The sequence below is a fragment of the Cryptosporidium sp. chipmunk genotype I genome (assembly GCF_004936735.1).
Source record: "Cryptosporidium sp. chipmunk genotype I strain 37763 chromosome Unknown contig_31, whole genome shotgun sequence".
NCBI classification, from domain to species: Eukaryota; Apicomplexa; class Conoidasida; order Eucoccidiorida; family Cryptosporidiidae; genus Cryptosporidium; species Cryptosporidium sp. chipmunk genotype I.
In genome coordinates this window covers 441,638-455,179 of record NW_027125591.1, presented here as the reverse complement: position 1 = coordinate 455,179, position 13,542 = coordinate 441,638, and the positions used below count along the sequence as shown (strand labels likewise).

General features: G+C 36.3%; 6 protein-coding genes across 6 annotated transcripts; 2 read left to right on the top strand and 4 right to left on the bottom strand.

Annotated features, from left to right (window-relative positions):
• Nucleotides 1-116: 116 nt before the first annotated feature.
• ELE39_002767 (membrane associated thioredoxin) lies at nt 117-1,238 on the bottom strand (the record flags this gene model as incomplete). The annotated part of the gene is made up of 1 exon (XM_067345871.1): nt 117-1,238. The coding sequence occupies one exon, from the start codon at nt 1,236-1,238 to the stop codon at nt 117-119; it is 1,122 nt and encodes a 373-aa protein (XP_067201729.1).
• Nucleotides 1,239-1,834: 596 nt separating this feature from the next.
• Nucleotides 1,835-2,215, top strand: ELE39_002766 (small nuclear ribonucleoprotein SM domain containing; the record flags this gene model as incomplete). The annotated part of the gene is made up of 1 exon (XM_067345870.1): nt 1,835-2,215. The coding sequence occupies one exon, from the start codon at nt 1,835-1,837 to the stop codon at nt 2,213-2,215; it is 381 nt and encodes a 126-aa protein (XP_067201728.1).
• A 455-nt stretch (nt 2,216-2,670) lies between these two features.
• ELE39_002765 (ribosomal RPS13) lies at nt 2,671-3,126 on the bottom strand (the record flags this gene model as incomplete). The annotated part of the gene is made up of 1 exon (XM_067345869.1): nt 2,671-3,126. The coding sequence occupies one exon, from the start codon at nt 3,124-3,126 to the stop codon at nt 2,671-2,673; it is 456 nt and encodes a 151-aa protein (XP_067201727.1).
• Nucleotides 3,127-3,973: 847 nt separating this feature from the next.
• Nucleotides 3,974-5,875, bottom strand: ELE39_002764 (protein with RRM domain; the record flags this gene model as incomplete). The annotated part of the gene is made up of 1 exon (XM_067345868.1): nt 3,974-5,875. One exon carries the CDS (start codon nt 5,873-5,875, stop codon nt 3,974-3,976), a length of 1,902 nt encoding a protein of 633 aa, XP_067201726.1.
• Nucleotides 5,876-6,796: 921 nt separating this feature from the next.
• On the bottom strand, nt 6,797-8,218 carry ELE39_002763 (Nuc1p like endonuclease G; the record flags this gene model as incomplete). The annotated part of the gene is made up of 1 exon (XM_067345867.1): nt 6,797-8,218. The coding sequence occupies one exon, from the start codon at nt 8,216-8,218 to the stop codon at nt 6,797-6,799; it is 1,422 nt and encodes a 473-aa protein (XP_067201725.1).
• Nucleotides 8,219-8,893: 675 nt separating this feature from the next.
• On the top strand, nt 8,894-13,339 carry ELE39_002761 (large low complexity with proline alanine-rich repeat; the record flags this gene model as incomplete). The annotated part of the gene is made up of 1 exon (XM_067345865.1): nt 8,894-13,339. One exon carries the CDS (start codon nt 8,894-8,896, stop codon nt 13,337-13,339), a length of 4,446 nt encoding a protein of 1,481 aa, XP_067201723.1.
• Nucleotides 13,340-13,542: the final 203 nt, after the last annotated feature.

Sequence of the window (13,542 nt, the reverse complement as noted above, 5' to 3'; positions counted from 1 at the left end):
CCATCTACCTTGAATTTAAATCAGTACGGGGAACAAATCAGTTTCTCTTCCTTCCCTTGAACGTACACTTGGCCAGTTAATTTAATTTACTTTGACTGGGTTGTTCTGCCCCATATCTATTGCTTTCTTAGACGATTTGATCTCCTTACACTCGTATTATAAGTATTATTTAATCTCTCCTCTTCCTTCGCGAGGCTGTTGTTAGCGGTTCTCCTGCTTCTTTGTGGAGTCTTAAGTTGTTTCGGCTCCTCTTCTTCCTCCTCTTCTTCCTCCTCTTCTTCCTCCCCTTCTTCCTCCTCTTCTTCCTCCTCTTCTTCCTCCTCTTCCTCCTCCTCTTCCTCCTCTTCCTCCTCCTCTTCCTCTTCCTCCTCCTCCTCCTCTTCCTCTTCCTCCTCATCCTCCTCCTCCTCCTCTTCTTCCTCTTCCTCCTCATCCTCTTCTTCCTCTTCCTCTTCTTGATCCTCCTTTTCATCATCAGAATATTTATCGCGCTTAGTTTTGTTGTTGCCACCAATATTCTTGGACCTATTGGAGCTTCTAGAAAAAATGTTGGTCACGCCAACACCAGTAAAGAAACCGATAAGGAGAATAATAATGGTAACTAGAGGAGCAAGCTTGATCAATTTATTGATATCATTAATTGTATGCTTGATTTCAGAAATTATAATATCAAGAGTACTAAGGGGTTCAGGCACTGGTTGGGGAGTTAGTTTCTTATAGTCCTTATTCCAAATAAAGGCCTTAATAACTTCAGCATTTCTCATACCGGTGTAAGTGTACATCTTTCCATTCCTAAAGAATCTGAAAGAAGGGACAGCAACAATTCCAAAGCGGTTGATTAATTGTTGGTTTTTAGAAACATCTATTTTTGCAACATTTAAACTTTCTCTAGCAATTACAGAAAGTCTATCCAACTCTACCAAAGACATTTGGCTTTGTTGGCAATTTGGAAGGTAAAAAAGCACAAACCAGTCGCCAGTTGTCGATCCAGTTGCAGATTGTGTAAAGTGTTCAAAGTTGCTGTCATTAAGCTCCTTAACAAAAGATTGAACTTTTTTTTCTGAATTCAGAGAGCCTGTGGGATAATACTTTTGAGATGTATGTGATGATGCAGGAGCTGTAGGTTTTGTAGGCCTTTGAGCTCTATTATGGCTATTTATAGAAGCATCAATTTCATCTCCTCTAATTCCAATTACTAAAAGTAACATTAAATTCACTATAATCAACTTCAATTTCATCTTTGTTAGTATATTTTCAAATTCTAGATAGACTTTACTTTAAATGCATAAATCAAACTCAATTTATATGACTCTTTCCTTGGCTTCTTGCAATTATTATTAATAATATAATAGAGATTTTATTGTGTGGAATATTTTATTTGTTCCAATAATTATATTTAATTATTTTAATTTTAATAACTACGTAATTACCAAAATAAATTAGAATATTACACACTTTTGGCGCCTATACCGGCAGTTACTCCCCTCATTTATTGATATTAAAGGAAATTATTTTCAATTTAATTAAAAAAAATAAATAAATAAATAATTTCAAATTAAATAAACCGACCTAAATTTTAATGTAGTGAATTTCCCCCATATTCTTAAAATTTTATTCCTTTTTTTTTGGTCAAAATAATACAATTTGATTAATTAAGATAATTTTTGTCAAATTCATTATTAGTTATAGTATTTTTTATGACTTTATAAGCATTATTAAGTACACCTATGCATTTATATAAATAAATATTGATTGATTTATTTGTAAATGCATATTTATTCAAGTGGAATAAAGAACATAGATAGATTTGGTTAATTCAATATTAGTGGGAAAAATGAAACTAATTAGATTTCTTATGAAACTGGTTAATAACTCGGTAGTAATTGAATTGAAGAATGGAACTATTATTCAAGGAACGATTGTAAGTGTGGATATGTCTATGAACACATATTTAAAGAATGTAAAAATGAGTGTAAAACACAGAAATCCTGTTAGTCTTTCTCAAATTACCGTAAGGGGAAATACTATTAGATACTTTATATTACCAGACTCTTTGCCATTGGACGCCTTATTAATAGATGACACTCCTAAGCAAAATCCACAAAGAGTGAATCCAATTTCTGGCCCTAAATTTGGATCTAAATCTATGGTAAATTCATCAGGTGGAAGTAATTTTGACAGTAAATCTCGTGGCTCTTTTGGTAATAGAAGATAAAGAAGGTGTCTTATACTTTAATTTAAAGAAGAGGATTTTATATTTAAATGGATGAATTACATCAATACATAAGGAAATAAATTAATAAAGTTGATGTTATTTGTTATTAGAAAACTTTAATTAGATATTTTTCATTAGAATAATTTACACTAGTTAGTTTAAGCTTATAGTAACTTTATAATATATATCTATCAACACATCAAAACTCGTCTCTTTTCAACAAACAATTTGTAGTTTAGATACTTTAAAACAAATATTATTAGAAGAAGAAATCACTAAAAAATTTATTAAACTAAAAACAGCTTCTAATGAGTATTAAATAGCTAATTATTTAGTAAATAAATCTTAGAATACTCAAAATTTATAAAAAAGAATAAATCAATGAAAGAGCTTTTATCTCTTTTACCAATTATGAAATCACTTTTGGAAGTTTGGTTATAACAAAATCAAGAAACTTATGCAACCAAAGTAGAGGCAGTAGCAGCCTGATACTTCCAGTTGGCTGGAAGCTGCTTTGAACGCTTAAAGTATCTAGCTAGACGGTGAATTCTGGATTCAACCAAAATCAATCTGTATTTAGCAGCAGTATCCTTTCTGAATTTCTCAAGGTGCTTACGAATAGAAACGGCTCTTTTGATCAAGAAATAGAGATCTTCTGGAATATCTGGGGCTAAACCGTTCTTCTTCAAAATTCTTAAAATCTTACTACCCGTCAAAGACTGTACCATTGGAATACCATGAGAATCTCTCAAAGTAACACCAATTTGAGATGGGGTCAAGCCTTTACGGGCGAGCTTTGTAATTAAATCCTCTGCCTCTGAGGGCTTTAACTTAATCCATGTTGGTGGTCGTCTTCTATATGGCTTAGCCGATGATGAAATACCTTTTCCGCGTCCGTAAACTCTTCCCATATTTCCTCTCTAAATTAATCCTCAATAATAATATTTCAATGGAAGCAAAATATTAATTATTCCAATTTGACCTTGGAGTTTGTTGTGTCACTTTTTTATATTTTTCCAGGTTATTTAAGACGTAATTTATTTTGTCTTTCCTTGCTTTTGCTATTATTTATTTAATATAATTGATTCAATTTAATTAGTATTTTACTTTAACTTGAAGCTAATTTATTATTTGGCATTTATTTATCTATAATATTAATATTAATAATAATATTAGTAAATATTATTTTCACATAATTGGCATTATTTTCAAGACAATACGTGAGGCGCCGTCTCCTTGCATAGTTATATACCGGTATTAAATGCTATGCTGGATAGGAGAATCTAAAAAAAAGTGGGGTATGGAAAAAAATTGTATTATCATCAGAAAGTAGATAGTGAAATAGAATGGAGTATGGCATTATTTTGTACTAAATATTTTAAAATTAAAATCCAGGCTGTGTTTTATAATCATTTAGTGTTACTTCTTCTCTTTCTTCTTCTTCTTCTTTGTACTATTTACAAACGCAATCAATAGTATTTAACATTAAAGTGAAATACAAATTTTTAAACTATACGTCCGTAAACTTAAGTTCTAATTCGGCTGCAATAACCCATCACTGTATCTAACAAAGCGTAAATGGAGGCCCAAACAAACATTTTGCGTGAGGAAAGAAAAAATAAGAAACTAGGCAAAACAAAAAAATTAGAAGATAACAATAATCTTGAAAACTAAACTAAATTTCACATAAAAAATGAAGCCGCTCTAACTTAAACATAACTCAAATGCAAAGTATTGTCAAATTATAAATTATGTATGTCAAAAGGCTGTAAATTTTTTATCCAGAATCAAAGGTGACGATGTGATCCGATTTGAGTCGCACTTTCTATTAATATGTTTGCCCTTTAGAAGCAGATCGTCAGAAATGAAATCATGACCAAATCTATCTACAAAGCTATTCCAGGAAGTCGCCTTACTGATTGGAAATTGACGTGGCTCTTTGTAATGAAAGTTAGACACAAAGTCTTCTCCAAATTCGTTATATTCAGCATCTGGCACACTCATCTCCTCTATCCTCGATTTCATTTTCGCTCTAAAATCATTGGAAGTTGTCCAGTTAATGGAAGAAGGTAAATTTCCTGGTAAGTTCATGTGCGTTGGCGCCTTGACATGTATACTCTGAAAAGAGCGGGGTTTCGCGTTTTTTGATAAATTCCATGTCCCAATATTAAGGTTGTGTATATGTTCGTTAGAAAAAATATTCCCATCAACGGAAATGTTATAATTTCTCTCAGAATGGTCGTCATTATTTAGAAGATGGACGGCCTTCGTTGATCTAGTGTCAATGTTTACTCTGTTTGGAATATTAAAGTTTGTAATACCAGAAATATCAAATTTTGTCAAACTATTATTATTTGTTGGAATATTGAAATCACAAGAGTGATCTAGCTTTAGATTTTGATGATCTTTAGCTTTATTGAAACGCATATTATTATTGCCATTAATATTATTATTATTAGTACCTTGATTTAATGAACCACTTTCAATTAAGTTTAAATCACTAGTTAAAATAGAGAGATTGTTTAAATTTGAATCAATATCATTAGCAGGGCTAAGATACTCATTATCAAATAAAACCCTGCTAGCTCCAGCATACTTCATGTTGAAATTATTACTTAAACTTGGTTTTTCCATAAATTGTAAAAATAATGAATCTCTTGGAAGCTTAGAGTTGGTGTATTGTAAATCAAGCGTAGTTGATAAAGATGAGGTTGTAGTTGAAGATAATGATGAATGGGATGATGAGCAAGCTACTGTCTGGCCAATATTAGAAGATATTGACGGCAGATCCTTGCTCTCCATAACTCTATTCTCGTGAGTTTGTTTTGACCCATTTGATAAATGACTTTCTCTATTTCTCGTTACACGTGTCTTGCCTTCTACTGCTTGATGTACAAAAACCAATCTCCCGTCAATAAGATGATGTGGCTGTTGAAGTGCCTTGATTGTAGCTTCAGTGCTAGCAAAAGTTACAAAGCCATAACCTTTTGATTCCCCAGATTTTGTCCTCAAAATTACGGACTCTTCAAGTTCCCCATACTGTCCCATAACTTCTGACAAAGATTCCTCGTTGGTCTCAAATCCCAAATTTCTAACGAAAAGCTTTCTACGTATTGCATCCGATCTTTTTGTTTCAAATGGAAAGGGATCAGCTGCAAGCTTTACCATTAAAAACCTACCACTCATAGTCACTGGGCTTTTACAAGCAAGAAGCGCAGATTCTATTGTTTTAAAAGTTACAAATGCATAACCCCTAGATTTCCCGTCCTTCTTGAGAACAATTCCTTCCTCTACATCTCCAAACTGGGAAAAAACCTCTATTACAGACTCGGTATTGGCAGAAAATGGTAAATTCTTTATATATAGACGTCTATGGGATCTGCTCTCACAAATTACGGAAATGACTCTCTGTAGAATTTCTTGATTCTCAATACATGCACCGGCTAATAACTCTACAAGCTGATCTTTACTTAAGGGTGTAAGCACTCTACGAAAGTCTTCCTTTTCATGTGGGACTTCCAGACCACCTATCCCTAATGGAAATGTTTCAACACTAGCACTCAAATCTTCATTGTTAGTATTAATCCTTTCAAGCTCGTCTGTAGAAGATATACAGCTTTCATCAGAAGTTTCTGATTCAACTATTTGCTCCAAATTCATCTCTAATTACCCTCTTTTATCTCTTAATTTAACCCAAGTAAATGTTCAATTATATTGATTTATATTACCTTTTATGTATATAACGGAGGAATATTCAAAAGATTTCTTAGTAACAATGAAATCTCTTTTGTTATTCTTGTCTTATAACTCATCCAAATCCCCAGATTCTTAAATAGGAAGTTGAATTAATCCTTCTAATTAAATAAAACGGATTTTAGGGGAAATTCTACGAGCCAAGTAAAAAACCCCAATCCTTAATAATCCTTTCTGTCTTAAATAATACATTCACGCTTATGAGCGTAGATACTCAGTAATAAAAATTAGTTAAAAAAGTAAACTTTAATCAAAGTATTTAGTAAAGTTGAAAAAAAAAATCGGAATATAATTCTTCAAATTGTTTCACAATCTGACGTTCTCTCTCTTACAAAACAAAAAAGAGATTATTTAGGTGAAACGCACATAATACAATTTAATGTGATATTTGATAACTAAATCGTCATGCTATTTTGGCGGGAACTTTAATTTAATAATTGTCGATCCTATTTTACAGTCTTTTAACTTATTATTTTAGCTACAGGACGTTGGTGGGAAAAAAATGAATGGCGGAAGGAATTGTGCAAAAGTGCGTATGTTTAAAATTCATTTTAGAGGGAAAATTATTAAATAATATTGGAATTCGTAAAATAACGTCAATTTAATATATATTCTAAATAAATACGTGGATAAGCTGTAAAATCTGTTTAAGCATAGAAATAAAAATACGGGATATTTTTCTTCTATTAATATTTTTAATTAAAGAGACGGCGGGAAATTTTGCATGTTAATAAAAATCCAGAAAGGTCATTAGGGAAAGAATTTTATACATCGGTGGAAAAGGGAAGGGAACGATATAAAAATTAAATTAAGATACTGTATTAAAATTTAGAATTCCTCTGGTTCAATTCCTAGAGATTTACATTTGTTCACATATTCTTTTCTGAGGAAAAGATTCTCTTTGTCATATCCTTTGCTTTTAATTGTATTCCACAAATCTTCCAGTTCTTTTTTAGTGCTAGATAACTTAATGTATCCAAGATACCTCCAAGAATTTATTCTATCTGAGTCCTCATCGATACATATAGATTGAGCATTCTTTCCATGCTTTAGTGTGTCTCTGACGTTGCAAATGCTGTATACGTTTTCAATCCTGTCAATATCATTGCAGTTCAAAAGCTTTTTAAAATCTTTTCTTGGTATATTAGCTCTTAGATAGTTTATTGTGAACTCCTTGAGACCTGAAAAGTCCAAGCCTGTGGCGATTTCGATACTTTTTAAAGGCACCATATAGTCAGCAATTAGATATCTTTTACTTTCAGGTTCGTTCTTCATAATAAAGCTGCCAAATGCAACAGGAGGAGCATCAATGTCTTGTGCTTTTTTTGGATTGATTGCCAAAATGACTTTGAATAAATGCGTTGGAACGGAGACAAGCTTGTCACCAATAACTTTGTAGGTAACAGTATCAACGGAGGTATCTTTCAAATCAGATTTAACAACAAGCTTTGGATTAATTTTTTTCTCATCTCCTAATTCTCTGGCCTTATCAAGAATTTCCTTCTTGTGGATAACGCATATTTGACCAAGTGCATCCCTTGGAGGAGCTTCTTTTTCAATGTTTTCTAGACTTTGTGCCAACTTTATAAAATCCTTTGAACGCATATAATTTGGAGCAAATAGTGGGCCTGAAACTACATAAACATCTTGATAATATTTGGTAAGCTCTCTTGAAATGAGTTCTAGTCTGTACCAATCTCCCCCATTATTGGATAAATCTTGCGGGAGTATATTACCAGATAAATAAAAGGTATCAGATTGAGCTGTTGCCGTTTCTTTATGTTGACCAGCTGCCGCCATATGGCCCCTGCTATATCCACTAGCAAAGTAATCCTTGTTTTCAGCACTCCAAATTAGTGGAACTTCTGGGTCAACTTGGAAGATGCAGTTAGCCCTCTCTGCTTTTCCATTACAGGACTCATATGAAATTTTCTCGGCAACCCAATTGGGTATTTTGTCTTTTAAAGAAACCGATGATAGGTAAGATTCTCTTAGAATTAAATTTTCCGTACTAGGAAGCTTAATTGATGGGTAAAATCCGCCTGTAGCAGATTTTGTGAGTTTATTGTAACAATACTTATTAAGCTTCCTTCTAAAGTAGTTTTGTTTAATGTTAATTTGCTGAGCGTCCATATTTCTTAAAAGATTATGCTTTAGATTGTTACCTTGAATATTGGGATGCAGTTTATAACCAAGTGCTGTTCCCATCGCAATGCCCAGCATTAAATTAACTGTTGATTTCATAGTCATAATTACAACATTAAAATAATATAAAGATTGCTTTTACCTTCTAACTACTAATTAATTTTATGAAATTAAATACAAGGCTTATACTCTAAAAGTAATAACTCTGGAAATATATATATTATTTAGTTTAAAAATTACAATATTAATTGTACAACAATACGTTATTTAATAAGTTTCCTCCCCACTAATAATAAATCACTCACAAAAATGATTAGTCTTTCTTTAATATTTCCGAAGTTTTTACTAGAATATTTTCAAAATCTAAATATATAAAGGTTTTACAAAAAAAATGAACACCCAATTATTCATTCCGTTAGAATAACATTTAACAACTGATATTACACAAACACTAACTATATTTAAAATTTGCACTTGAAAAAAATCAATTTTTATATTGGCAAATTATTTCTTAATTTTGCTATTAATAAAAATTATATATAATTATCAAATAAAATAATACGTGTCTTTTCCCGCCTGACTGACCGGTACTTTTTCATTACAAATTACATGCATTTAGATTGAATAATAAAATATCTAAAAAAAAAGTGTGAAGAATTGATATTGATAAAAAAGAGAAGTCGTAAATAAATAAGAAAGTTGAAAAATAGAAAATTAGTGGAAAAAAATTTCTATTTGATTAAATGAAATAAAATTTAGACTAAAGTAAAGGCCTAATCAATGAGTACATTCTACAATGACAAAAACAGAGCAAGTCCTCATTTATCACCAAATAATAGAAGAAGCACTGAGTCTGTGGCAATGAATTATCGTCAAAATTCTGTTCCGCCTCTTGACCAGGCAATGTTCAATTCTAGAAATCCAAAAAGCAGACCGACAAGTGCAATTAATTCTGGAATGGATAGTACAAGAGGGTCTCCAATTGCAAGATGCTTTAAAAAAGGCTTGGGTGGTAGTATACTATCAAGTTGTATGGGTGTTAATGATACTCATAGAGGACAGCAGTCAGAACATTTTGTTACAGGCTCCGACGCTCAGGAAACTGTAAGAAGATACAGAGATAATTATTCTCAATTAAGGCAGCTTTTTGAAAAGCTCAAGGAACAGAATGAAATTCTCCAAGAAGAAAATTATCGTCTGGAAGAGTCTCTTAAGTCTGCTCAAGATGCCCTTAAAGCTAATCGAACAATGGATTCAAAGAATTTGAGTAGTAATTTAAATTATAGTCAAAAATGTTTGGATGCATGTGTACATTATATTTCTTATGCATTGAAGTACTTACTTGAAAACCCAGAAGAAAATGCTCTTAATATTTCCAAGGCATTAGTAGAAAGAGCAGTTCAACAAAGAATTTATTTATTAGAGCCAAAATTGGATGATTCTATTAAACAACTTCAACAAAACATAATTGAATTTGAGCAAAAGAGTAGAGTAGCCAAGTTGAATGAAGAAAAATTAAGGATGGCGACTAAGAATAATAATAATTCTGGGAATCCTGAAAGCAATCAACAAAATGTCACAGGATCTAAACATAATCTGCTCTCACCAAATAATACTAAGGCTGAAAGTGAGATTATTTCAGAAGATGAACATTCTAGGCACAAATCATCACTAGAACCTAGCAAATTTGACAAACTTTCTACACCCAGTCTATCACAGTCTAAGATGTTATCTAAAGATCAAACAAAGAGTCCCTCTCAAACTAGACGTTCTTCTTTGGAGTCTTCTAAGGCTTTATCGCAAGCTTTATCTCAAAGCAAATCACAAGCTTCAGTATCAAAATCAACTACTAACAAGAGCCATCTTGAACAAAGCAAAGCTCTTGTTTCTAAAAACGAAGGAAGTATTAATAAATTAATCGAAAATATTGAAAAACCAATCGGAGAAGTAAAGGAGATGGTTGATGTTGTCAGTAAGTCCATCTCATCCTCTTTGAAATCACCCTCTATCTCTACTTCCAAGAAGTCTAATGCTATTTTAAGTAATAAGGAGCAAAATGCAAGCTCTACCAGTGCCAAGAATAAGTCTATAGATTTAAATTCTAGTCATTCCAAGGTGTCTGAAACTAAAAAATCAGGATTGGTGAATAATGAACCTTCATTAATTACTAAAAAAGATGCCCCAGCTGTACCTCCCAAGGATACTCCGGCCGCCTCACTCAAGAAGGATATTCCTGCTGTACTTCCTGTAAAGAAGGAAGCCCCGTCTGCTCCAGCATCACCGGAAAAGAAAGCTTCTACTGTATCCCCCATGAAGAAAGACGCCTCAGCTACTTCTGCTACTCCACTCAAGAAGGATGCTTCTGCTGCTCCAGCGAAAAAAGCTCCGACAGCTTCCCCACTTAAAATGGATGTGCCAGCTACACCTCCAATAAAGAAAGATGCCGTAGTTGCCTCAACATCTCCAACAAAGGAGGCTCCAGCAGCGTCTCCCGTAAAGAAGGATGCTTCAGCTGTACCCCCTGCCAAAAAGGATGCTCCAACTACACCGCCTATGAAAAAGGATGCACCAACCATCCCACCCTCTCCAGCAAAGGAAGCTCCAGCTGCAACTCCTGCGAAGAAGGATACCACACCTGTATCTCCAATGAAAAAGGACTCTCCGGCTACTCCTGCTATACCTCCTATGAAGAAGGATGCACCAGCAGCTCCACCCTCTACAGCAAAAGGGACTCCTACTGCGCCTCTCGTAAAGAAGGATGCTCCAACTGCACTACCTATGAAAAAGAACGCACCAGTTGCACCTCTTAAAAAGGATGTACCGACTGCTTCAACATCTCAAGTAAAGGAGATTCCAGCTATACCTCCTGTGAAAAAAGAAACTCCAGTTGTACTTCCTGCAAAAAAGGATGCTCCAACTGCACCTTCAATAAAAAAGGACGCCCCAGTTGCCCCAGCTACATCTCTAAAGAAGGACGCTCCTGCTGCATCTACAGTGAAGAACACTCCCGTTGTTCCACCCTCTCCAGCAAAGGATGCTCCAACTGCACCTTCAATGAAAAAGGACGCCCCAGTTGCCCCAGCTACATCTCTAAAGAAAGATGCTCCAACTGCATCTCCTATGAAAAAAGATGTCCCAGCAGTTCCACCCTCTCCTACAAAAGAGGCTCCAGCTGTAACCCCTGCCAAGAAAGATGTTCCAACTGCACCTCCAATGAAGAAGGATGTTCCAGTTAATCCACCCTCTCCAGCAAAAGAGGTTCCAGCTGCACCTCCCGTAAAGAAGGATACTCCAGCTGTACCCCCTGCCAAGAAAGACGCTCCAACTGTACCCCCTGCCAAGAAGGATGTTCTAACTGCACCTCCCATGAAAAAGGATGCACCAGCAGTTCCACCCTCTCCGGTAAAGGAGGCTCCAGTTGCACCTCCAGTAAAGAAGGATACTTCAGCTGTACCCCTTGCCAAAAAGGACGCTCCTGCTGCACTTCTTAAGAAGGATGACCCAGCTAAACCTCCAATGAAAAAAAATGTTCCAGCTGCGCCTCCAATGAAAAAGGACGCTCCAGTTGCTCCTGCTGCACCATCAATGAAGAAGGACGCCCCAGCTGTACCAACTGTCCCCCCTCCAGCAAAGGACACTCCAGTTGCCCCACTCAAGAAGGATGTTCCAACAGCACCTCCTATGAAAAAGGACGCTCCAGTTGCTCCTGCTGCACCAACAGTGAAGAAGGACGCTCCAGCTGCATCCCCTGCCAAGAAAGACGCTCCTGCTGCACCTCCAATGAGGAAGGATGCCCCAGCTGCGCCCCCAATGAAGAAGGATGCACCAGCAGCTCTACCCTCTCCAGCAAAAGAGGCACCAGCTGCACCCCCAATGAAGAAGGACTCCCCAGCAGTTCCATCCTCTCCAGCAAAAGAGGTTCCTGTTGCACCTCTCAAGAAGGACTCTCCAGCTACGCCCCCATTGAAGAAGGATAATCCAGTTAGTCCACCTTCTCCAGCAAAAGAGGCACCAGCTGCACCTCCAATGAAGAAGGATGCACCAGCTGTACCCCCTACAGAGAAGGACGCCCCAGCTGCGCCCCCTACGAAGAAGAACGCTCCAGCTGCACCTCCAATGAAAAAGGATGTTCCAGTTAGTCCACCCTCTCCAGCAAAAGAGGCTCCAGCTGCACCCCTAATGAAGAAAGACGCCCCAGCTGCGCCCCCTACGAAGAAGGAAGCCCCGGCTACACCTCTAATGAAAAAAGAGTCTCCAGTTGTTCCTGCTGCACCAACAATGAAGGATGCACCAGCTGTTCCAACACCCCCAACAAAAGAGGCTCCAGCTGTAACCCCTGCCAAGAAAGATGTTCCAACTGCACCTCCAATGAAGAAGGATGTTCCAGTTAGTCCACCCTCTCCAGCAAAAGAGGCTCCAACTGCGCCCCCAATGAAGAAGGACGCCCCAGCTGCCCCAGCTACATCTTTAAAGAAGGACATACCAGCTACACCCCCTGCCAAGAAAGACGCTTTTGCTGCACCTCCAATGAAGAAGGACACCCCAACTGCACCCCCGATGAAGGATGCTCCGGTTAGCCCACCCTCTCCAGCAAAAGAGGCACCAGCTGCACCCCCAATGAAGAAGGACTCCCCAGCAGTTCCATCCTCTCCAGCAAAAGAAGTTCCTTCTGCGCCCCCAATGAAGAAGGATGCCCCATCTGCACCCCCAATGAAGAGGGATAATCCAGTTAGTCCACCTTCTCCAGCAAAAGAGGCACCAGCTGCACCCCCAATGAAGAAGGACGCCCCAGCTGTACCAACTATCCCCCCTCCAGCAAAGGATGCTTCAGCTGTACTCCCTACGAAGAAGGAAGCCCCGGCTACACCTCTAATGAAAAAGGACGCTCCAGTTGCTCCTGCTGCACCACCAATGAAGAAGGATGCACCTGTAGCTCCAACACCTTCAACAAAAGATGCACCTGTTGCACCTATGAAAAAGGATTCGCCAACTGTCTCTCCTTCTCCAGCAAAGGAAGACTCATCCATACCACCTATTAAAAAGAATGCTCCATTATCTCCAACGGTAAAAAAAGGTGCACCAACCCCTCCACCAATGAAAAAGGATCTGCCAGCAGCTCCCTTAAAAGACGCTTCATTGCCACCACCAATGAAAAAAGATGCTCCGGCTGCCCCAGCTATAAAAAAAAGCCCTCCGATTCCAATAAAAAAAGAAGCACCTAATTGAAAACTTTACAAATAATTATTTTTATGGAAAAAATTAAACTAATTGGTTAATTAAACTGTAAATTTTGTGTAGATTTTGAAGATTATAAAAATGATTTATGCCCTATAAAAGTGGTCCATGGAAACTATATCTACAATTAACTAATGAACACTTTGTACTCTACTAATCATAATAAAAATCTATTTATTAACTTTATTGTAGGC